Genomic DNA, 23856 nt, shown 5'->3' on the forward strand with positions numbered 1-23856 from the left:
GCCGAATGCCTGAAGCGTGTGTCGGAAGTGTTATGCCCCTTACCCTATAGAAGCTGTGTCCTGGTGCTATGTGACAAAAACAATAAAACACATTACAAACAATGCATTTTTTGCATCCAGTGGGGACATAATTACTGATTATAATTAATCATACTATCTTTGTACGCATTGTGTTGCATTGTGCCGCCTAAACATAAAACCATATCTATATTTGTGATCTGAGAAATGACAAACAACAAGCTTTACTCTATATTGCTCAAAACTCACGTTTGATTCGTCAGTGGCAAATTATTGAATTATAAAAATGCACTTACAGGCTATAAGTCAGAAATGGCAGACTGTCCTTGCAAAGTTGGAATGGCCCCACATTATAGAAACAGCCTTTCTGCAATAGACACAATGTACTCTCACAGGTTCAGGAAACAGTCCTCCGTAAAATGCGCTGCACAAATCTGAATATTTGGTTTGAGGCATTTTAGGAGGGCGTGGACGAGTCTCAACTTTTAAAAATAATATCTCTTTGGACTTTAGTCTTTGCAACTTTAGGGATCTTATCTATGCAGTAACAGCTTGTAACACTCAAGTGGAAAGGAAAACTGGAAATCTCATCATATCAACCCCTTTAAACAGGCCTGAGTTAATCTCATGTTTGCTGATCATTTTGAACCAGAGAGGATTTTCTTTTTTTAATGTTAGTTAATGTTATCACATTGGTTAAAAACCTACTTATTTTGCTTAGAAAGGGTAAAACAGTATCAAAAATAAAGAAAACATAGGTTTTGTATATCAACATCAGCAATAAATGCTTCATTATTATATATTATTATCAACTACTGAATTCAATCTTTTTTCAACTTGTTTTCTTTTAATTAGTACCGGTTTTGTATTTCTTTTTGGAACTGATTGATTATAGGCCTCATTAACCTTAGCTTATCCATCCCCGTTTTTAAATTAATGTTGTCAAAATTATTCATAATTAGAGATTTTCATTTTTTTAAAAGCCTGGTTATTTTTGACTGAGAACATCAAATTAGGTAAAAGATTTACAACACAGCACAAGGGTTGAGTCATTATTTATTTTAATTTTGCTTAATGTTAACACAAACTACTATATAATCTTCTGTCTGATCTTTATGTCTGATTCACTGAATATTTCTAGACAAGCAAAGTTGCAACCAGTGAGCAAAATTTATTAATATACTGAATACATTTAGAAAATAAAAATAATAATAATAATAATAATAATAATAATAATAATAATAATTATTATTATTATTATTATTATGAATAATAGACAAATAACCTGAGGTTTTCATGAAAAAAAAGTCCATGTTATTGTATTTGACAGTCCAGTTCAAATCTCTAATAAGGGAGCCATGGCACAGCTGCTTCATGGTGATGCAACTGTTACAAACCAAAATTTTAAATTGAACAACATTTGAAAATACTAAGTCTCCAAATATTCAGTGATTAAATGACCCAATACTGTATCTGTGAATTATCAAATATTGTATGTATTATAAGCCTATGTATCATCTTTATTTAAATTAGCATTTTGTTTACAGTAAATAGATTTGCTTAGATTATTCAAACAAGGGCTTAATAAGAATGTGGATCCTCATCAATATGTGTATGTTCAAGGTTAAGAGGTCACATCTCACGGTATGAGATCAAAAGTTGTGCCAAATATGAAGAATGGAAGAGATTGGTGTTTATGGTCTCATTACAATTGTTGTATTAATCGGTGTTGCCCCATTTTGTCTTGTCTGCTCTGTATCATTACAGTAAAAAAGCAATAAAAACAATAGTTCACATATATTGTATACGAAATATTAGCTAGACTTTAAGATAGCACTGTAAAATCTGATTCTATACAAAATTGATAGAATAATGTTTTTGCCTCCACATAATTTGTTTTATTTAACCAGTGGGTGGAACTTGCTTGCAAAGCTGCTCCTTGTTGTGAAATGATCTGTGTGCGTCACCTTCCAGAAACTGGGAGTACAGCTGAATTTATTCCCACTTGTTTGCATTTTGGTTGCTGACACACACATAAGCTTGAGACTAACAGAGAGGGCACTGTCCTTGGCATGGTCATGAACGAAAAACAGCAGCAAGATCAGTATACCAAAGTGTCCAGATTACATAAACGATCTCTAAAATAAAGAAATAAAAATATTTATAACCTGTTTAGCAGGAAGTGGGAAGAAATACACCTCACTAATTATCCAGTCCGTTATTGAATCACCAAGTTGGAGGTGTAGCATCGTTAAAAAAGCTTTCCTCACCCCATCCTAGATTATTCCAAATACACCTGCGAGAACCCACACCCTCTCAGACATACTAAATGACATGGATCATTGTCCATACATGACACAGTCTAAATCTTTTGCACAACTTCAAAAACAGCTATTTCAAACTGAACAATTTAGCACATTTCTGCAGATTTCATTCACATTTTTAATGGTTTGATGTTATTTCCCATGATATAGCATTTTTTTTTCTGCAGTACATGTCATGTTATGTCACACCTTTAATGGTCAACCACTGAAAGTGATTATAAGTAATTTTATGCAAATGCTGTAATGTCTGCATTATTCATTCATTCTGTGCCCTTTTTTAATCTACAAATTATACTAAACGTTTAATTATTTCTGGATGGAATGCAAATTTTAAGTGACATTTTGATTATTATATTATAATATAAATATATGTGGATGAAGAGAAATTCTCCTTACATCTTTACACAGCCCTCACTTATTCATTTATTTATTTACATACTTGCTTCAAGTTTATAATAACTTTAAAGTATAACAATATTTTTATAATGCATTTTAATATACTGAAATAAATCATGACAGGCCTGATTCAGGATTCTAAGTCTTTCAATTTTATTTCATTTCATTTCATGTTGGTATTTTACAGTGCTGTAAAATTTCTTTTTTTTTTTTAGTTTAATTACAATTATTATTATTATTATTATTATTATTATTATTATTATTATTATTATTATACTTTACTTTTTGTCGTTTACAATAGTTTTTTTTTTTTTTTAAATTTTTTACTGTGGATTTTTTTTTAAAGTTTAAGATATTTGAGGAATGTCTTGGTTACATATGGTAACCCTTGTTGCCTAAAGGAGGGAACAGAGACGTCACATTGGTGACCAATAAATTGGGATATTGCTTCGATAGACCAGTCTACTTTGAGTGTAAACTAAATGAGCCAGTGCACATTGGTATGCAATTATTGCATTTAACTGCAGCTGATCACAGCATGAGTATAATGTGGCAGCAGGTGCAATGCATACCAGGATTCCACTGAAGAGCCGAGCTGGTGACCCAGTCGCTCAGCAGTGGTACAGCAGCCGTGGTGATGGGACATGACATCTCAGCTCAAAAGGGTCTATGATATGGTCTCTCTGGAGTGGTTTTAGCAAGCGAACATGTTGGGGGTCACCCAGCCCGCAACTCACAAATATCTATCAGTGAGGCACCCCGAGCCAGCGCCAAGGAGGATGCAACACTTCTAGTTGAGTGAGCTCACAACCTGAACAGGCAGGGCACACCCTGTGCCTGAAAAGCCAGGGTGATGTCCCCCACAATTCAGTGGGCCATCCACTGTTTAGAGACGGCCTTCCCTTTCTGCTGGCCTCTGTAACAGACAAAGAGCTGGTCTGAGGTCCTAAAGCTTTGTGTCTGTTCTACGCAGCATCTCAAGGCTAGGACGGGACAGAGCAAAGCTAGGGCTGGGTCTGCTTCCTTCTGGGGTAGAACTTGCTGGTTCACCACCTGATCCCTGAAGGGAGTAGTGGGAACCTTGGGCACATAGCTAGGCCAGGGCCTAAGAATTAATTGGGAGTCAACCAGCCCAAACTCTAGGCATTAATCATCAATAGAAAATGCTTGCAGGTCCCTTACCCTCTTGATGGAGGCCAGTGAAAGCAGCCTACCCACAACTTCCTTACTACAGGGTCATGGTAGGCAACAATTGCAGCAACCTGGACTTTGAGGGTGGAGGGAGACAGGCATCAGGCATCTCCCGGGGTCTTCTCGACCAGAAAAACACACTTGACGAACAGGTTCCACTTCAAGCATAAGCTTGTCTCATAGACGGTGCGCTCACCGAAGTGATGGTGTCAACTACCTCTTCGGGCAGGTCACTGAGAACCTCTGCGTCTCATCCAGGGACCAGACATTAAGTTTCCAGAGGTCTAGACGTGGGTGCCATAGAATGCCAAGTCTGTAGATCCTTCCTCAGAGGAATCCGCCAGGAAGGGGCTGTCGCGAGGAGGACTAGTTTGGGGAACCAGGTCCAAGTGGGCCAATACGGCACCACAAGCAAGACCTGCTCCACGTCCTCCCTGACCTTGTACAGTGTCTGTGTGAGAAGGCTCATTGGGGGAAACGCATACTTGCGCAGGTGCCATGACCTGCTGTGTGCCAGTGCATCCTGCCAATTGCCGGCAGCCATATCACCCTGGAGCCCAAGACTGGTTGCCCACTGAAGCTAAGCAGGGCTGAGCCTGGTCAGTACCTGGATGGGAGACCTCCTGAGAAAACTAGGTTGCTGCTGGAAGAGGTGCTAGTGAGGCCAGCAGGGGGTGCTCACCCTGTGGTCTGTGTGGGTCCTAGTGCCCCAGTGTAGTGATGGGGACACTATACTGTCAATAAGCACCGTCCTTCGGATGAGACGTTAAACCGAGGTCCTGACTCTCTGTGGTCATTAAAAATCCCAGGATGTCTTTCGAAAAGAGTAGAGGTGTGACCTCGGCATCCTGGTTAAATTCGCCCATTGGCCTCCTACCATCATGGCCTCCTAACAATCCCCATATTTGCTGATTGGCTTAATCACTCTGTCTCCTCTCCACCAGTAAGCTGGTGTGTGGTGGGCGTTCTGGTGCAATATGGCTGCTGTCGCATCATCCAGGTGGATGCTGCACACTGGTGGTGGATGAGGAGATACCCCCTGACTATGTAAGCGCTTTGAGTGCCTAGAAAAGCGCTATATAAATGTAATGAATTATTATTAATTATTAAGTGTTCCCTCGGTCAGGAGGTAGAACAACTGGCATGAGAGTTCTCTGGAGAAGCAAACAGGTCTATCTGAGTGGCTCCAAAATGTCTCCAAATCAGCTGGACCATGGAATCGCCAATTTCCTGGGAGCCTAGCTTGAGACAGCTTATCAGCAGTGCGGTTGCAGGGCCGGAATGTGAACAGCATGAAGTGACTTCAAAACATTCCGACTAGAATGGAGGAGGTGGCAGGCGAGTTGTTACATGTGACGGGAGTGCAGACCACCTTGTCAGTTGATGTACACAACAGTCGCAGTGTCGTCTGTTCAGACTAGCATGTGCGTGCCTCGTAAGCGCCCTTTGAGACGGTAAGGCGCACTGCTAACAACTCTAGGCAATTGATATGCCAGTGCAAATAGGGGCCCATCTATACCTTGGCTGTGAAGCCAGTAAAGGAAGGGGTCTCATATGCAACAGCTCTAGCAGTGTAAGTGCTGCTGCAGCTGCCATATGCCCCATGAGCCTCTTAAATAGTTTAAGTGGGATCGCCGTCCTGGCCTTGAATGAATTCGAGCAGGTCAGCACCGACCATGCATATTCCTCTGTAAGTAAGTCCTCGGTAAGTATCATGCCAATTACATTGCCAATTCAGAATTATCAAATCAATACAAGACATTCAATTATCAAAGATGAATCTAAGGGTAAAAGATGCACATCTGACTTCAGGAAAATACATAATATGGCGTGAAAAGACATACACCATACTACATGCTTTCTGGCTACAGAATTGCCCTGATCCTCTGGCAACATTTCCTTAAGTACCTCAGACCAAGACAAACATCCCCAGAGGATGCTGCTGGTACACACTTTGAAGAGGGCCCAGCACGTTCCCCAACTGACTCGGAGGTGCTGGAGGAGTGGTGGGCCCCCGAGGGTTGGTTCCCTGAAGGGTTTGCCACCCCTGTGACCCTCAAACTGCCCATGATACTGCCGGAAATAGTTCTCGTCTGCAGCCGCCAGGACGATCCTTGGATCGTGGCAGAGGCAATGGAACTTCACCCCCTGGAGGTAGCGAAGCCTGGTCTGCAGTTTCAAGATGGTCATCTTCCCGCAATGGGAACATGAATTATCCACGAAAGCCACCTCAGCGTGTTTAATGCCCAGACATGTGAGCCAGTGATCGTGACATCACCTGGCCCCAGGTAACGACTGATTTCAGAAACGCATGAGTGAAACGGCATCCTTATATGGATGATCTGTCGTCTTTATAAAGACGCACCCATGAAACACTTTTAAAGAAAATGGCTCTTTCAGAGAAATGCTCTTTTAGTGCTGAGCGCTTGGAGCACAACTGTGCTGTACTGCAGCCTGAAGTGCATAACCTGCTCAACACAGCACCGTACCACCAACAGCAGAAGCTTCCAAGAGCACGTTGAACTCATAGATCACTTGTAGACACTGGATGGAGCGACTGGATGGAACGATGTTGTCGCTCGGCTCCGAAGCAAAAAGCTGGTATGCAATGCAGCTACTGCCTTCTTATACTCATGCTGTGATCAGCTGCAGCTGGAAGCAATAATTGCATGCATTGGTTCATTTAGTTTACACTCAAAGTAGATTGGTCTATCAACAAAATATCCCAATTCGTCGGTCACTGACATGACGTCAAGAGTGATTGACTGAAAGGGATCAAGGGATCAAGACATTGAAATAAACAATAACTGCCTGATAAAAAAGGTGTCATGTGCTCTTTATTTTATTTATTATTATTATTATTATTATTATTATTATTATTATTTCACTTAATATTAAAAGATTTTTGGACTTTTAATGTGATCCTTGTATATTCAATTTAATTGCAATGCACAGAATTCCCAAGTGTCATAACTTGAGTATATTAATGCAGCTTGTTTGTCAAAGTAATCTTTGCAAGCAAAAATAAAAAAATAAAAAAAATAAAAAAATGAATAAAAAAAAGTGAAAAAAGTGGAAAAAAAGTGGCTTCAGTGAATCACTGTCCACTTGTTACACAACACAAGAGGAAATCTATCCCTAATTATCCATCTCTTCAATCCTGTTGCTCAACTTTCCATTGGTGTGGTAGGACAGGGAGGAGGCAGAGGTGTATAAAAGTGCGCACTTGTGTGTGATGAGATCAGAGGGCGAGTTCTCTGCGCATGTGCCGGACTAACTGCACAGGATGCTGCTGTCGCTACTGCCGCCGCTGCTGCTGCTGCTGCAACGGTCGATCACAAGTGGAGCCACCGATCCGTAAGAACCTTTATGATTATTATCTTCATAATTACAAGATAAGAAGAAGGACCACAGGTCGAGAACCAGACGAATGTCTTCCACAAACTACAGTAGACACTGATGCAAAGTTTAGGACAACTGTACTTTTGTTTTCTCACACGCAACACACTAAACAATTTATTTTTAGATTTACAGTAAAAACGTACCATAAGAGAGACACGGAGAGCATTTTCGTGATCGTATTTTATATATCATAATATCAATCAAATATACCATTTTAGCTATTAAATCTGCGATTTATAGCAATATTGGCATATCCAATAACTCATAACAACATAAAGACAACACAGTGTTACCTATACAAACACAATCAGTAGCATAGGCTACATAAGCCTAAATAACGCTAAACTGATAACTGAAAATGAATAGAATCAAATATTGAGGTTTATGCAGGGAATTCTAGTGCACTTTTTTAGTAAACTAATAAAAGGTCAAACTTTGTTATTTAAATCACTACTCTACAGGTTAAAAGTTTGGAATAGTTTTTTTTAATGTAATAATAATAATAATAATAATAATAATAATAAATTGATATTTTGAAGTATCATTAATGCCATTTATATCTGTGATGAAAAGCTTCATTGTTCCAGTCTTCAGTCTAACATGGTCCTTTAGAAATCACTCTAAAATGCTGGTTTGCTGCTCAGGCAACATTTCTTTATTTTTAAGCAATTGATACTTCTGTTCAGCAATTACAAATTAACTTCATCAAAAGTGTCATTTGTTATGTTACAGAAGGCTCTATTTCCAAACAATGCTGTTCTTTCGAACTTTCTATTTTAATCTTAGAATTCAGAAAAAAAAATGCATTATGTTTTTTAACAAAAATATTAACTGGTGAAATCTGTCTTGAACTTTGATAAGGACAATTTTTAATAATTGAGCACCAATAATAAGCCTTCACATATTAGAATGATTTCTGAAGGATCATGTGACACTGGAGACTGGAAAGAATTAATTGTAATATTAGATCACAATATTACTGTTTTTACATAAATTGATCAAGCAAATGTGGCCTTTTACTCTTGCAGACTTCTTTCAAAAACATTAAAAGTCTTAATTATTCCCAACTTTTCAACAGTAGTCAAAAAGTAAAATATACATTGTATTATTTTATTTATTTGGATTTATATTATATGTATTTTCTGGTTAAATATAATATTTTTCTTTTTAATTCTAAAAGTAATTCATAATAGTGTCACATTTATTCTGCACCAACCACTTACACAATGTTTATTTTTACACTGCAAGTGCAGCAATCCCTAAAGACAACCAATGAATGTTACAGGCACAGTTACAGGAATCCCAAGTCACTTCCTCAACTGTGCATTCACCCAAAACAACCTCGGGCTCATGCAACACTAAGCTAATGCTTTTAAAAGCATTTTATTGTCATTGTATGGTTTATGCAAGTCTCTTTGTGTTTTGTCTTCTTTCAGCATATACCTGGTGACAGTCACTTCCCAGGTGGTGGGTGGCAAGACCGAGACTCTGTGTGCACAGATCCACGAGCCCAAAGAACCGCTTTCTATAGTGGTAACTTTGAGGACTGATGATCGCAATCTGACAATTCTACAACAGGCCTCCATTAAAAAGGATTTCTACAAATGTGTCCCTTTTAAGGTCAGTATACTCATGATAGCTTATCTTGTAATGCTATGGAGGTCATGGTCCTTTCCTACATCATGTCTGTACAACACTTATAAATTTGCATCAAGGTTAAAGATGTTAAAATACAGTTAAAGTGCAAGTAAAACCCTTAAAACCGCATTTATCATTCATGCTGCATATATGTTTCACTACTGAATGGTTCAGCAGTCTCTGCAGTCTTGATGTTGCTTTCAAACCCATAGTCTGCAGTCTGTAAGTGGAGATATATACGCGTAATATTTTCTTGATTTGTATTTTTCAGGTCCCTGTAGTCACTGTAGAGTCTGTGGCATCCGTCGATGTTGGAATCCAAGGGGCCAAAACATCCCTGAACAAAACCACTAAGATCCTCATAAATCCCCCCAAAAATCTTTTTTTCATCCAGTCAGACAAGCCTATCTACAAGCCTGGTCAAACAAGTAATACTTGTCTTTGTAAATTATTCCAAAATAGTTTAAGTTATCAGTACTAATTTGTTCTTATTAATATGAGCCTGTGAGTCTTTCTCTATTGTATACTTTATGTGTAAATATTCTTTTTCGAAATCTCTCTTCAACAGTTAAATTTCGCATTGTGTCTCTGAATTCCAATTTCTTGCCTCGCAATCAATTGGTAAGTTAAATTAAATTTCATTTGAAGTACAAATTATATAGTATTGTTCTTTTGACCTAACTAAAATTATTTTCTTCTGTCTTTCTTTTGCAGTTTCCAATTGTAGAACTCCGGGTAAAATTCTTCAAGCAGCCATGATCTGTTCATTGTTTGTTATTTTACTTAAATGCAGGTTGCTTCCACTGTAGGCTTTTTCATTATGTGCCACTCTTGTTTAGGACCCTTTTTCAAATCGCATTGGTCAGTGGTTGAATCAGACCACAAAGACTGGCATTTTGGATCTGTCCCACTCCATGTCTCCAGAAGCTGCCCAGGGTTTCTACACGATCACTGCTTGGGATGACAAGAACCAAGAATTATCACATGGCTTTGAAATGAAAGAATATGGTCAGAAACATTCAACTTTTGTCAAATTCTCAAATACTGATCATCTTTTAATGTGTAAATATTTTGTGTGTATTTTTTTTTCTACATACATCTTTTAGTTTTGCCAAAATATGAAGTGAACATCGATTTTCCATACATTATAACCATCCAGGATAAAGAGGTCACTCTAAAAGTTTGTGCAAAGTAAGACTTTTTTTTTTTTTTTTTAACAAAATAATAATTGCAGTTAAATGAGGTGCATAACTGTGTTTCAGTTTTATGTTCAGCCTGATGAAATACTCTTTTCACTCTTTTTAGATACACTTATGGCAAACCTGTGCTGGGGTCTGTGAATGCTGAAGTGTGTAGACAGAGTTATGGTTACTATTTGCGGAGACCTTTCCCTGAAACGGTTAACTTATTATGCAAGAAATATTCAATGACGGTGCGTTACTCTCTGCACACACAAAACTGTTACCCTTTGGGTTTGTAATCCTAAAAGCAGTGTACTAATTAGCATGTATCCTCTTTAACACCTTTAAATATCATAAGGTTACAAGAAATAGCAATGAGCTGATATTACTGTATTGTATTATTCAATATTACACCTAAAGTGTATATATTTTAGGCGACTTCCATAGTGCTAGTTGGTGCTTTCGGCAGTACACTTCAAGTTAAAGTGTTAAAGTAAAAGTCTTTTCAGAGACAATAGAAGCAATTAAGATGTAAATAATAATTTAATCTATAAAACATTCATAATTAAAATTTGTTGCAATTAACACACACTTAAGCGTCCGAAAACATTACATTCAGTTTGCACTTAAGAATATCTTAAAACTCTTAATTCCAAATAAGTTTGGATGCTGTGTAAAATGTAAGTAAAAACAGAACTCTATTTACATTATTATTATTATTATTATTTTTACTTTTTACATAGCATCCCAGCTTTTTGGTATTATGGTTATATAAAGCACATTGATATATTTCTGTAATAAGTACTCCTTTAAAATGAAATGTATGTATGTCAAAATGGACTTTTTCACAGAGGCTCCATATTGCTAAATATTTAAGAAGTCTAAATAATCATTTTCTTTTCATTCTTATTCATTCAGACTGATAAGACTGGCTGTGGGTCTCAGGTGGTAAATATGACAGAATTTGGCTTGACTTCAGGAGGGTCTTTGCAAGTGAATTGTAATTTGGAAGAGTCTGGAACAGGTGAGAGTGTAGAACAAACGGCTGTTGTCCATTTTTATTCTCCAAACAGAGTAATAAAACATGGTATTTTGTTCCTCCAGGGATTACTATGCAGGGTTCTACCTCAGCACAGTTTACCAGTGATTATATCTATGTTAACTTTGAGGACACACCAGATACATACAGGCCTGGCATGGTCTTTAAGGGAAAGGTAACAGCTAGCTTGAAGTCATTAGCTTTGCAACTACGTAATTATTGAGCAAATGCTCCAAAAGCAACCTTACAGTACACTCATGTTTTTATAACCATCTTCATAAAAAGTTCATGACTGTACCATAACTGTTATTTTTGTCCGGCTTTGTAAAATGCAGCATTAATAAACAGCCTGTTTAACAGTTAGCATAGCAATATTGTGTACAGGAAGTGTTAGTTTTGTTTGTGAGCTAATGATTTTGTATTTTTATTGTTTACAGTTTGTGGTCACTAATTCCCGGTCCAAACCAATGAAAAATGAGCCAGTGATTGTTTATGCATATTATGATGATAAAATTATCAATGTGACACTGACGACAGACATCAATGGTACTGCCCTCTTCTCCTTCAACACTTTGGATTGGTCAGAAAAACCTGTGCAATTACAGGTTAGTGGGGGTTTTGTTTTCTAACATGATGTTCATGTATATAATTCATGTAGAGATTTTCAAACTTTTATTTTATTAGGTCTATCATAAGGGATCTGCAGAACGGACTGATTTTGAGGCTTTTAGATACTATCCATCAGGCTATCACTACATAAGACCGTTTCACTCCAAAAGCAAAAGTTTCCTGATGTTGACGAAGGCTCCAGAGAAGCTCAGCTGTAACAGTGATGCAACAGTGACGGCCAGTTACATCATCAAGGGCAGTGCCCTCAAAACAGGCCAGAAAACCTTGGATTTCTTCTACATTGTATGTTTAACACTGACACTCTTTTCCATTTGTCCATCAATTGCTTGGTCATTTGTTTTATTGCTCAACAATCTCTTTGACCTTTATGTATAACCTATACATATAATTGTATATGCTTACTTTCCCAATTGTTACATTTCGATTAATTATTTTGAGCATTGTTAAAAGTCATTTTAAGCAAATCTCAAAATTAAGATCAGTTTTTCATACTGTACTGTATATTAGAATGTTTTAACACACACACACACACACACACACACACACATATATATATATATATGAAAATAGTTATAAGGTCTGGACAGAATTGTTATATTTGTGTTTTTTTTTTACCTTTTTTGTAGAGAAAACTGAATTTTTCTATAAAGTTTCCTAGACCTTGTAGCTATTATTACAATAGAGAAAAGATGGTGAAGAAATGCTAGTGAAGCTGTAGAACATAGAATTACAGAAATGGTCAAACAGTAATTATCTACCTGCACTCCAGGTCCTGTCCAGAGGCAGCATGGCTCAAAATGGTCGTTTGTCTGTGAATGTGAACACTGGGACAGGTACACAGCTCTTTTACATTAGCAATCACTTTGTTGCCTAAGAATATTTATATTGTCTTTGTACATTGTGCTTTCACATACACCTTTCTTTTTTCCACAAATGCTCTCTCTCTTTCATAAAAGAGAATAAAGGAGAACTGACGTTCCCACTGAAGAGCACGGCTGCTCTGACTCCATACGCTCAGGTGGTGGTTTACACAGTTCTTCCCAGTGGAGAAGCTGTAGCAGACAGTATGAACTTCCCCATTGAAGGATGTTTGCCAAACAAGGTCAGAAAATCCCACATGAAATCTCATGTTAGAACTCAATGTTTTTTTATCATTAATGTGTGATGAGAGCGTGCCTGTTCTTTTATAGGTGTCCTTAAAGTTCTCGTCTCCCACCGCACTACCTGGAGAGAGGACATCTCTTGACCTGAAAGCCAGCCCTGGCTCCTTGTGCTCCGTTAGGGCCATTGATCAGAGTGTGCTGCTGCTGAGACCAGAGGCCGAGCTGGATGCAGCCTCTGTATGTTAAACCATAATGTGCATGACAATTATAACTAGTTGATAATCTTTATTTAAAGAGATGGGTCAGGAATGTGGCACTATATATATATATATATATATATATATATATATAAATTTTGATTCATTTTCATAAATTAGTAAATTAAACTTATTTCATAATAAGCATGTTTTTTTATTTTTATTTCTCGATTCCAATTTAACTTGATAATTTTTTTGGGAGTGATAACTGTCATCAAGCATCATTGAAATAATACAATTTCTAATAAGAAACTTTTAAGAATTAGGTTCACATAATCTTTTATATAATTTAATATTTTAACAAGATGTAAAAAAATAAAAAAATACATAAAATGGAAAAAAAGTCTAAATGCTTCATAGCTTATTAATATTTTTAAGACAAAACTGGAAAATATGTTATACATTTTTACTTGGTGGGTAAACCACATGACATTAGAAATGTGTAGACATGTGTAATAAATTTGATTATATTATTTATTTATTTATTATGGACACACACCAATTAAATGTTTCTTTTTTATTCATTATTATTATCAGGTAATTGCCTTGCCACTGCTATGGATCAACATCTGTTGTTACTCTACAGGTTCTCCAAATGTTACCAGTCCAGCTTTTGTCAGGTTACCCATACAACATTGAGGAATGGGAGCTTAACCGCTGCCTAAATCCCTGGGAGATAATCCCTTTAGCTGAACCTGCGAGGCGCAAGCGCTCCATCTATTACCCTTACTACGACAACAAAAATGATGTCTACAACATCTTTAGAGTAAGAGACACAACCTGTCCCATTTCTTGTTTCCTCCAGTGTCATCTGCGTCTCACTGTACACTATTCAAACTGTAACATACTGTAACTGTAACACTTGCTTTTTCCTAGGGAGTTGGAATCAAAATCAGTACCAACTCTGATGTGAAAGCACCTGTTGTTTGTCGTTATTATGATACAATCTTCAGGGAATGTAAGTAACTAGATTTTTTTTAAGGATTTGGAACTGCTCTTTTTATCTGATTGTATTTACAAACTATCAATTCAAACAGCTGCCGTGGATGATGGTTTGCGCGTAGGATTGGTCGGGCCAGAGTCAGGGTTTGGTTCAAAAGTTTTAAACCCCGCTCAGAAGATCCGCAAATTCTTTCCAGAAACCTGGATATGGGACCTTATACCTGTGGGGTGTGTGTCTTGCACCATGGCACTACTGTATATAGTGTAATCATTAAAGTACTTTTCAATTATGCAGAAAAATATATTTTAATATTGAAAAAAAAGAAATATATATATATAACAACATATTCAGTACTTTTTAATATTTTAAAAACGTTCTAAAATACAAAATTCATATTGTTTTCATTCACCAGGAAATCAGGATCTGTGGATGTCACAAAGATTGTCCCGGACACCATCACTAAATGGGCAGCGGGAGCTTTCTGCACATCCCCTGTCGGGTTTGGAGTGGCCCCTAAGACTGATCTCACTGCTTTCAAGCCCTTCTTTGTGAGCCTCACCCTCCCCTACTCTCTTATCCGTGAGGAGACGTTCACTCTCAAAGCATCTGTATTCAACTACCTCCCCAAATGTATCATGGTAAGGCCCCTCAATGTGTTTACTTGTTTGTCCTGGAGAGGTTTTGCAAGTGTTTGTAGTAGAAGCATTTTTCCTGTAGGCAGGCACTGTACAAACCTCTCTCTTTTCATAAAGGTGAAGGTCACGCTGGCAGACTCGGCACAGTTTACAGCTCAGCCGTGTAGAGGCTGCACATACACTCAGTGTGTTTGCTCTGAAGAGAGCAAAACCTTCCAGTGGATTATTACACCGTCTGCACTGGGTAAGCCAGAGACTTTGACTTCTATATGAGCAAAACCACAATCATACATTTCATTTTTATTTCAATTTGATTCCCTAAACGGAAAAGCTTATTTTATGCTTGATTATGTTTGTAGCAAGACGTGGTATTACACGTAGGAAAATTCTGTCATCATTTACTCACCCTCATGTTGTTCCAAACCTGTATGAATTTCTTTCTTCTGCTGATACAAAAGATATTTTGAAAAAATGTTGGTAACCAAATATGGAAAGACATGGAGGTGAGTAAAAGATGGACTATACTTTTACCATATCCTGCCTCGGCTGTCACAGATTTATTTACCGTTACCAGTCCCAGGGGTACTTTGTTTCTGCTGTAACTTAACCTTATTCTGCAACCACTGCAAGTCACTGGTGTGTGTGTTTCACAGGAAAGGTGAACATTACAGTGCGCGCTGAGGCGGTGCAGAGCCGAGAACTGTGTGGCAAAGAAGTGGTGACTTTGCCGGACAAAGGCAGAATTGATACTGTGATGCAGAGCGTTCTGGTGGAGGTACGTTTACTGTCTGTCTGTCTGTCTGTAAATTAGCATTTTGTTTTGCTTTAAAAATACAATTGAAACAGTTATTACCCATATATTTCTCAGGCAGAGGGAACTAAGCAGTCAGTCACTCAGAATGAACTCATCTGCTTAACAGGTTAGTGGCATCACAGTGTGTTGGGTTGTCTATTAAAAGATCTGAAAAATGTAATAGTAGTTATAATAAGAATTTGAGGTTCAGTTTGTTAAAATAAGCAAAAATCCAATAGCACTTTATTTTACAGTCTTATTCCTCATGTACATACTATAGTAGTTATTATAGTAATTACAATAACTATGTAATAACTAGATACTAACCCTGAACCCCTAAACCTAACCCTACCCCTTGTAGTTACCTTGTATTACCAGAACCTTCTTAGATAAATACACTGTAACTACACTATTAAGTACATGTAATACACATACTGTAAAATTAACTGCAACCAAAAATACAGTAATGCAGTCACCTTGGAAGTCAATGATGCAAGTTATTGGCATTGGATAAATGTAAAAAAAGCTCAACATTTCAGGTTCAACAAAAGTCTTTTAAAAATATTTTAAACCCTGTGTAGTTTTCACAAGAAATGGAGAAAATGATTGTCTTTAGTAAAGTACAGCATGACCACGTTTTAATTATTTAATTATTTAATTATTATTTTTTTCTCTTTTCCATTAGACCGTCCACAGGAAACATCAGTGTCTCTCACTCTACCCAAAGTGTTTGTCAAGGATTCTGCCAAAAGCTTTGTCACTGTTCTGGGTGAGCCTAAAGACATGCTGGCACGTGTACACAATGCACATTGATTTCTCTATAATATATCTTTATAATAAGTATTTATATTTTAAATACTCTGTAATCAATAGAATTGCTCTTATTGGGTAGTTTTCAGTTTTATTTAACCATAGGGATGCTTATGTTGCTCTTTGGTCCGTAGGTGATCTGATGGGTCGTGCTCTGAGAAACATCGGTGATCTGTTGGCAATGCCGTATGGCTGTGGAGAGCAAAACATGCTACGTTTTGCGCCGAATATCTACATTCTTCAATACCTGGAGAGCACCGGCCAACTCACTCCTCAGATTAAAGACCGAGCCATAACCTTCCTGGAGAGCGGTGCGGAAAACCATTATGAAATAGAAGATAGAGGGAAAAATATATATAAATACAAATACATTTAAATATTTCACTGGAAAAGAAAGCAAAAATACTGATTATTCCATTTATGTTGGTTTGTAATTTTAGTAATTTTTTCAAGCTTCTTGTTTTTCATCATCAAACATCAAACTTTTTACCGTCTCGTGCTGCAGGCTATCAGAGGGAGCTGACATACAGGCATAATGACGGATCTTACAGTGCTTTTGGGAACACTGACCCTTCTGGAAACACCTGGTGAGTCTGGTACAGATACTTAGCTTAGAGCTCACTGTGTGGATTCTGGCTTCCAGTTTGTGAATTTAACTGCTTTCTGGTAAGAAGTTGTTTTTGGAATGAAGAAAAACTGGTTACACTTTATTTCGATAGTCCACTTTAGACATTCCACTAACTATACGCAACTTTGTAACTACAAGTCAACTAATTCTCATTAATTTGCAACTACATGTCTTGTAACTCTTGTAAGAGTAGACTGTTAGGGTAGGTTTAGGGTAAGTGTTAGGGGTATGATAAGTTGACAATAAATAGACAAAGAAAGTGTTAGAAGATATTAAGCAGACTGTCTACTAATACTCTACTAACTGATGGTTGAGATGTAGTTGCAAAGTTACTCACTGTTAGTAGAATGTCTAAAGTGGACTATCGACATGGACTAGTCACCAGGACATGGATTTTGCACAAAGAAACAAACATCCTGAAAACTCTTAAGGCAGAGTTACCAAATTATGGGTATTTGAAAGCAATTCCTTGTGTTTCCTCAGGCTAACTGCGTTTGTGATGAAGAGTTTTGGTGGGGCAAGGAAGTATATATTTATAGATCAGAACAACATCGATCAGGCAAAGGAATGGCTGGGGCTACAGCAACAGGAGAACGGCTGCTTCGCCTCTGTTGGGAGACTCTTCCACATTGATATGATGGTGAGGACAGGAGAGTTATGCTCAGGTCCCCTATCTGCTGCTTAAAAAAGGAAAGGAAAAGTCCTAGCTGGTTTTGCTGCTCAAAGGTTTGGAATAATTGAGTGTTTTTTTAAGAGTCTCTTTTGATGAAAACAGTTATTTTAAATTGTAATGATATTGCACATAATTACTTAGTTGTTTTTTACTGTATTATTGATTAAATAAGTGCAGCCTTGGTGAGCAAAACAGTCTTCTTTCGAAAAAATAACAAATCTACATTTTTTCAAACTTTTGGCCAGTATTGTCAGGGACAGAAAAGCGTATTGACCAGGCTGCGAGGCCAGCTAAACCAGCTGCAACCAGGCAAATTAGCTGTTCTTTTTCAGCAGGGATATTTTGGCCAGCTAATAACAACCCCGCCACCCTCCCCTCTCAAGGTTTCATTTGATAGGTGTTGACAGCTCACATGAACTGAACATTTGTATCTGCAGGGCTTATTGTATAACCATGTTTTATACAACAAGACAGGTGAAGAATGTCCATAGATTTCACAGATAGACTTCTTCTTCATTTTTTAGGATTTTTTAGTGAGCTCCCGTTCCTGGCAAAATCATTCAAGCATTAAGTTAAGCATAAATTGTACATTTTTAGTTATGTTTATTATTAAAAAGACACTATATAAACCATATAATATGTATTCTTTAAAAACTGAGAAAAACAATATTACAAATTTTTACATTAAAAATGGAGAAAGTGATAGCAAAAAAACAGTTTTAGAAAATAGAAATGTTAAAATTGAAATGGTGTGTAAAGGTAATGTAAATGGTAGAGAAGTTAGAAGAGATGTGAAGCTGTCAGCGTTGAGTGGAAAAGAGGAGATGATTGCAGTGAGAGCGAATGGATCAGAGTCATTTATGGATTTCACACTCTGAAAATGTCTGGTAGATGGCAATACATTGAGGAGATTGAAATGCTTAGGGTGGAAAGGGTCTTTGATGATGCGTTTCCTCTCGCAGGGTGGCGTCAACAGTGAAGTCACTCTCTCTGCATACATCACTGCCGCACTGCTGGAGTTAGGCGTCCAGAGAACTGTGAGTAAAACCCTCTTTATCGCTCCTAAGAGAAGGTCATGGACTACTCCGTATAGATTAAGTCTCTTGTGTGCTCTGTCAGGATCCCATGGTGGTGAGAAGCCTTACATGTCTGAGGGACTCTTCCAGAGACATTAGCAACACTTATGTGACCGCCTTGCTGTCCTACACATACACTCTTGCTGGAGATGAACAGATGAGACAGAACCTCCTCTCCAACCTGGACAACCAGGCACGGAGAGAAGGTACCATTCAGCATTAGATCAAATAAGTCAAATAAATATTCTAAAATACTCATCTTTGAGGATGTGCAAAAGTGTTATTTTCCAAAAACATTTATATATTTTTTTCATTCATATACATTACTATATATAAAATAGAAAGGCTCCAATATTTTATCTTTATTTGTAAAGACCTTTACATTTTGTGTGTGTCAAATTAAACAGTTGGCTTTTAATTACATTATTTACTTCAATTAATTCAGTTATCAATTCAAATCATAATTTATTTCTATAGTACAGAGCCCCACACATGTCAGCTAAAGAAAAAACAGATATTGTGGCCCCGATTTAAGACTCTGTTCCCACAACTTTCCACTTTTGGCCACGTTTTATTAATTTGTTCTCTCAATTTATTCATTTGTTCCCTCGTTTTAGTTCAATTGTGGTCACATCTTACTATGTTCCCATTTTATAATTTAGTTATATTGTGGACACAGTTTATCTAAACCGAGGAAAATCAATTAATAATTCACAGCCATAACATCTTGTTTTTCTCTCTCTCTACATGTCATGTGTGGGACTCCGTAGTAAAGCACTATATAAAATACTATTTCTTAAAATACAATTGTAAATCGAATTTGATACATTATCTTTTTTTTTCATTTTTATTATATTTATTATTTTTGTCTATCACCAGTACCTGCTTTTAATTCATAAAAAAACAATCACCCTCCTCCAATGTTCAAGTTTTCTTACACTGGTTATTTTAGGTGTCGGACGATATTGGACTCTGGCTAATAATGCGCAAAAGACTGGGTCTCTGGAGGTAGAGACGAGTGCTTACGTGTTGCTGGCGCTGCTCTCGGGACCCACACTGCCTGGATTTGGACTGAACTACTCTGCTGGCATAGTGCAATGGCTAAGCAAGCAGCAGAACGCGTATGGAGGCTTCTCCTCTACACAGGTAATGTTATTTATCTCATGCTGCTTTTTTAGACCCCTCTCAGTCTTTATAATCTATTTGATCATTATTGATGGTGCAGTGGTGTCGCTCCCTCTCTCTGTGAACAGGATACTGTAGTAGCACTCCAGGCGCTCGCTAAGTACAGTGCTGCCATCTACAATCCAGAAGGGTCCACTACTGTAACCGTGACCTCCTCTTCCGGCCAGAAGAATCAGTTCACCGTGAACCAGAACAACCGGCTGCTTTACCAGGAGAAACAGCTGCTGGAAGCTTCTGGCACATACAAGCTGAGGGCAGAAGGCAAAGGCTGTGTGTTTGTGCAGGTCTGCGTGCTGCCTCTTTCATCATTTACTACCGCTCATGTCATCCCACTCCTGTATGACTTTCTTTCTTCCATGGATCACTGAAGGAAGTCATAAGGATTTGGAATTAGATAAGGATGAGTATACTTTGACATCATTCTGTTTTTTTATCTCTCAGTTTGCCACGCACTACAACATCCCACCTCCTCCAGATTCTTTGGCCTTCAAAATCAATGCAAATACGGGGGTTTGCAACAACACAAGGAGCCAAGCTTTTCCACTAACCACTACTGTAAGGTGAGCCACACCTCTGTTAAAAAACAAAAAAACATTACTGTCTTCATTCATGGAAATGGCTTTTATGTGAATAATACTTTACATGTAATTACAATACATGCTGCCATTATTTAAAAGAAAAGTTCACCCCCAAATTAAAAATTCTGTAATTTAGTCAACATCATGTCCTTGCAAACCTGTATGACGTTGTCTCTTCTGTGAAACAAAAAAAGAGATATTTTTAAAGAATCTTCACACTGCTATTTTCCATACAAAAAAGTGATCAAACAAGTAACAAAAAAAAACCCCCAAAAAAACCTAAACCGCTATAAAAGTATTTAACTAGTCAGTTAAATACTACAAACTAGCAAAAGTTATCATACATTTTTAATCAGATGTTTAAAAAAAAAAAAAAAAAAAAAAATTAAATATATACCATTGTTCAAAGATTTGGAGTAAGACTTTTTTGTTGTTAAAATAAATTAATACTTTTATTCAGCAAGGATGCGTTGCATTGCTCAAAAATCACAGTAAAGACATAAATGCTGTTCCTGAGTATCACAGTTTGGACAAAAACTTTAAGAAGCACAACAGTTTTCAGCATAAATATTAATAAGAAATGTTTCTTGAGCTTCGAATCAGTATATTAGAATGATTTCTGAAGGATCATGTGACTCTAAAGACTGGAGTAATGATGCTGAAAATACAATTTTGCCAACACTGGAATAAACTGTATTTAAATCAAATATAAATCATTGTAGTAATCATTACTGGTTTTGCTGTATTTTTGATTAAATAAAAATAATAATTGAATGTTAATGTCTAAAAAAATGTATATAAAAGTTCTACTTGCAATGATATTGCTAAATGAATTAGTAACATACCCACTTGACTTTGTAAGAGAAAGAATGAATAAAGATTCAACCTATTTTATGGTCTAATAGACTCTTTGTTGTCTGTCAGACTACATACAGAACAATGTGTGGTTGTGAACCCTGTTTGTGATCGTTGGATCAATTGTGTGACAGGTATAACGGCACACGAATGGAGACCAACATGGTGATCATTAACGTCAGGTTCCTGTCTGGGTTCAAGCCGGATGAGACGTCTCTGAAAGCTGTGAGTGACACTTGAAGGGCTCTGGTCCTCTTTTGATCTCAAGTTGTGTAGCCAGCGTTTGATTGGTTCTCACCCGCTCCTCTGTCTCCACAGCTGAGGGAAGACCCCACCATCAAACGTGTGGATCTGGATGAGGATCGTGTCATTTTCTATTTGGATAGTGTAAATGTTTTATTCAAATAACTAAATCATTTTTGGGACGGTTCACTGATATTTTGACAATTAAAGAGATAAACTGGCCTGGTTTACTTAAACAAGAAGCTCAAAAATGAAATCTGACTAAAAATATACTCACTCTCTGGCCAACCAAGATGAGTTTACTTCTTCATCAGAACAGATTTGGAGAAATTCAGTCTTGCATCACTTGCGCAACAATGTATCGCCTGCAGCGAATGGGTGCCGTCAGATTGAGAGTCCAAAAATGTATAAAAACATCACAATAATCCACACGACTCCAGACCATCAATTAAAGTCTTGTGAAGTAAAAAGGTGCGTGTTTGTAAGAAACAAATGCATCAAGGCATTTTAACTTTAAATTGTCTCTTCTGGCCAAAATTTGAGTCCATAATCCATAATAACACTTCCTCTAATGAAAACAAAAACATCCCGTTATCCTCTCAAATCAAAGTCAAATGACATGTTTGTTTAGAACTTTTTTCACTTTTAAATAGTTCATGATTTGTGCATTTTAGCCAGAGGCATAAGTAAAACATGTCTTGATGAATTTGTTACAAACAATAAACTTTTTACTTCACAAGACATCAGTTGATGGACTGGAGTCATGTGCATTACTTGTGGATTATTGTGATGTTTTTATCAGCTGTTTGGATCCACATTCTGACGGCACCCATTCACTGCAGAGGATCCTACATTTCCCCAAAACTGTTCCTATGAAAGAGCATCTTTGATAGCATAAGAGTGAGTCAATTTTAAGCTAATTTTCATTTTTGGGTGAACTATTCATTTAACACCCTCTCATAGTTCCATACCCCATAGAAAACAAATCTCTCTGTAATCATAATGTAATACATCTCTCTTCCATTCCAGCTGAAAAAGAATCAGATGAAGTCCATCAGCCTGCAGCTCATGCAGGAAGTACAGGTGCAGAACCTGAAACCAGCCGTAGTGATCGTCTATGACTACTACAAGATCAGTACGTGTTAATTCATCCATGTGCTCTCTGAAAGGTCTGAAAGAAAGTACAATATAGGGTTTTTATTATAAACCCAGCAAAATGTGATAAATAAACCATAACAAAAAAAAATGGGAAAACCTATTTCCATTTTAATGTTTAAGAATTTCATTTTTTATAAATCTCAGTGACATCATGATATAAGCGTCGCATAATTGTGATTTACGAGCCCGTATTTAATCTTTCCATAATGCATTTTCATTTTATTGAGACAAGCTCAACAGTGTAATGCACAAAAAAAAAATACAAGGTTTTGTTTCTATTCCTCCAGGTGAATTGTCTGTGATCGACTACACCTCCCCATGTGCATAAACACTACTGTAAGTACAGTAATGGTTGAAGTTTTAAAACTCAATAAAACTCCATTATAGATTTGAATAACTGTACTCTTAAATTTTAATAAAGACATTTACGGTTTATAAAAAATGCTCTTTTGAACGTTCTATTCATAAAAGAAAACAACAGCATTGCTTTCAACTAATAATAATGAGATTTTTTTTTCACGAACACCAAATCAGCATTTTAGGATGATGACAGTTATGAATGTTATGTTGCTTGATAAAAGGTTGATTGACATTGTTTTCCAGGCGATGATCTGAAGTGCTTAGCTGAAGAACTGTACACTGGAATATATGGCGAGATGGATTTAATACAGACACTTTTTCAGTTTTCTATCACTTGTAAAATCTTACTGTTTTCTTAAATCAAAAATAATGCATTTCTGCATTCTGCACTTTAGTTGCTATTAAACTATTTGTTTAATAAACAATTACTGCATCAGAAACAGTAGTGTCCTGTGATTATTTATTATCTAGATTTATTATTTGTGATCTTGAAAGAAAAAAAAAACGATACCTAATATTATTGCATATTAGTCAAATATTACATCCAAATTTCTAATCTTTCCAATTATGTATTTTTTAAAAAAAGTACACACATCTGCCAATTGCAGATAAAATAGTATGTCAATTTTCCCATCTGTAATCCAAAATATCACATTTCAAAGCACTTGATATTTTGGTAGAGGTAGAACTGATATGTTGGTGTGGATAGATTAAACTCTTATACTGGTTCATTATATCGC

General features: G+C 36.9%; 1 protein-coding gene across 1 annotated transcript; it reads left to right on the forward strand.

The window, feature by feature from the left end:
* Positions 1–7156: 7156 nt before the first annotated feature.
* On the forward strand, positions 7157–23556 carry LOC113058360 (alpha-2-macroglobulin-like protein 1). Its single transcript, XM_026226177.1, has 36 exons — positions 7157–7286; positions 8768–8951; positions 9241–9397; positions 9538–9590; positions 9684–9704; positions 9809–9977; positions 10076–10160; positions 10275–10401; positions 11069–11174; positions 11255–11364; positions 11627–11794; positions 11874–12101; positions 12589–12652; positions 12776–12921; positions 13010–13159; positions 13766–13945; positions 14056–14137; positions 14217–14349; positions 14535–14760; positions 14875–15001; positions 15411–15532; positions 15626–15677; positions 16236–16319; positions 16495–16671; positions 16866–16947; positions 17472–17628; positions 18624–18698; positions 18781–18943; positions 19690–19883; positions 19991–20206; positions 20364–20482; positions 21490–21580; positions 21674–21742; positions 22628–22733; positions 23044–23092; positions 23360–23556. Exons 1-35 carry the CDS (start codon positions 7216–7218, stop codon positions 23082–23084), a joined length of 4335 nt encoding a protein of 1444 aa, XP_026081962.1. The 5' UTR covers positions 7157–7215; the 3' UTR covers positions 23085–23092; positions 23360–23556.
* The last annotated feature ends 300 nt before the right edge of the window (positions 23557–23856 follow it).

This window comes from Carassius auratus, chromosome 40 (assembly GCF_003368295.1).
Source record: "Carassius auratus strain Wakin chromosome 40, ASM336829v1, whole genome shotgun sequence".
In the NCBI taxonomy this organism is placed as follows: Eukaryota; Metazoa; Chordata; class Actinopteri; order Cypriniformes; family Cyprinidae; genus Carassius; species Carassius auratus.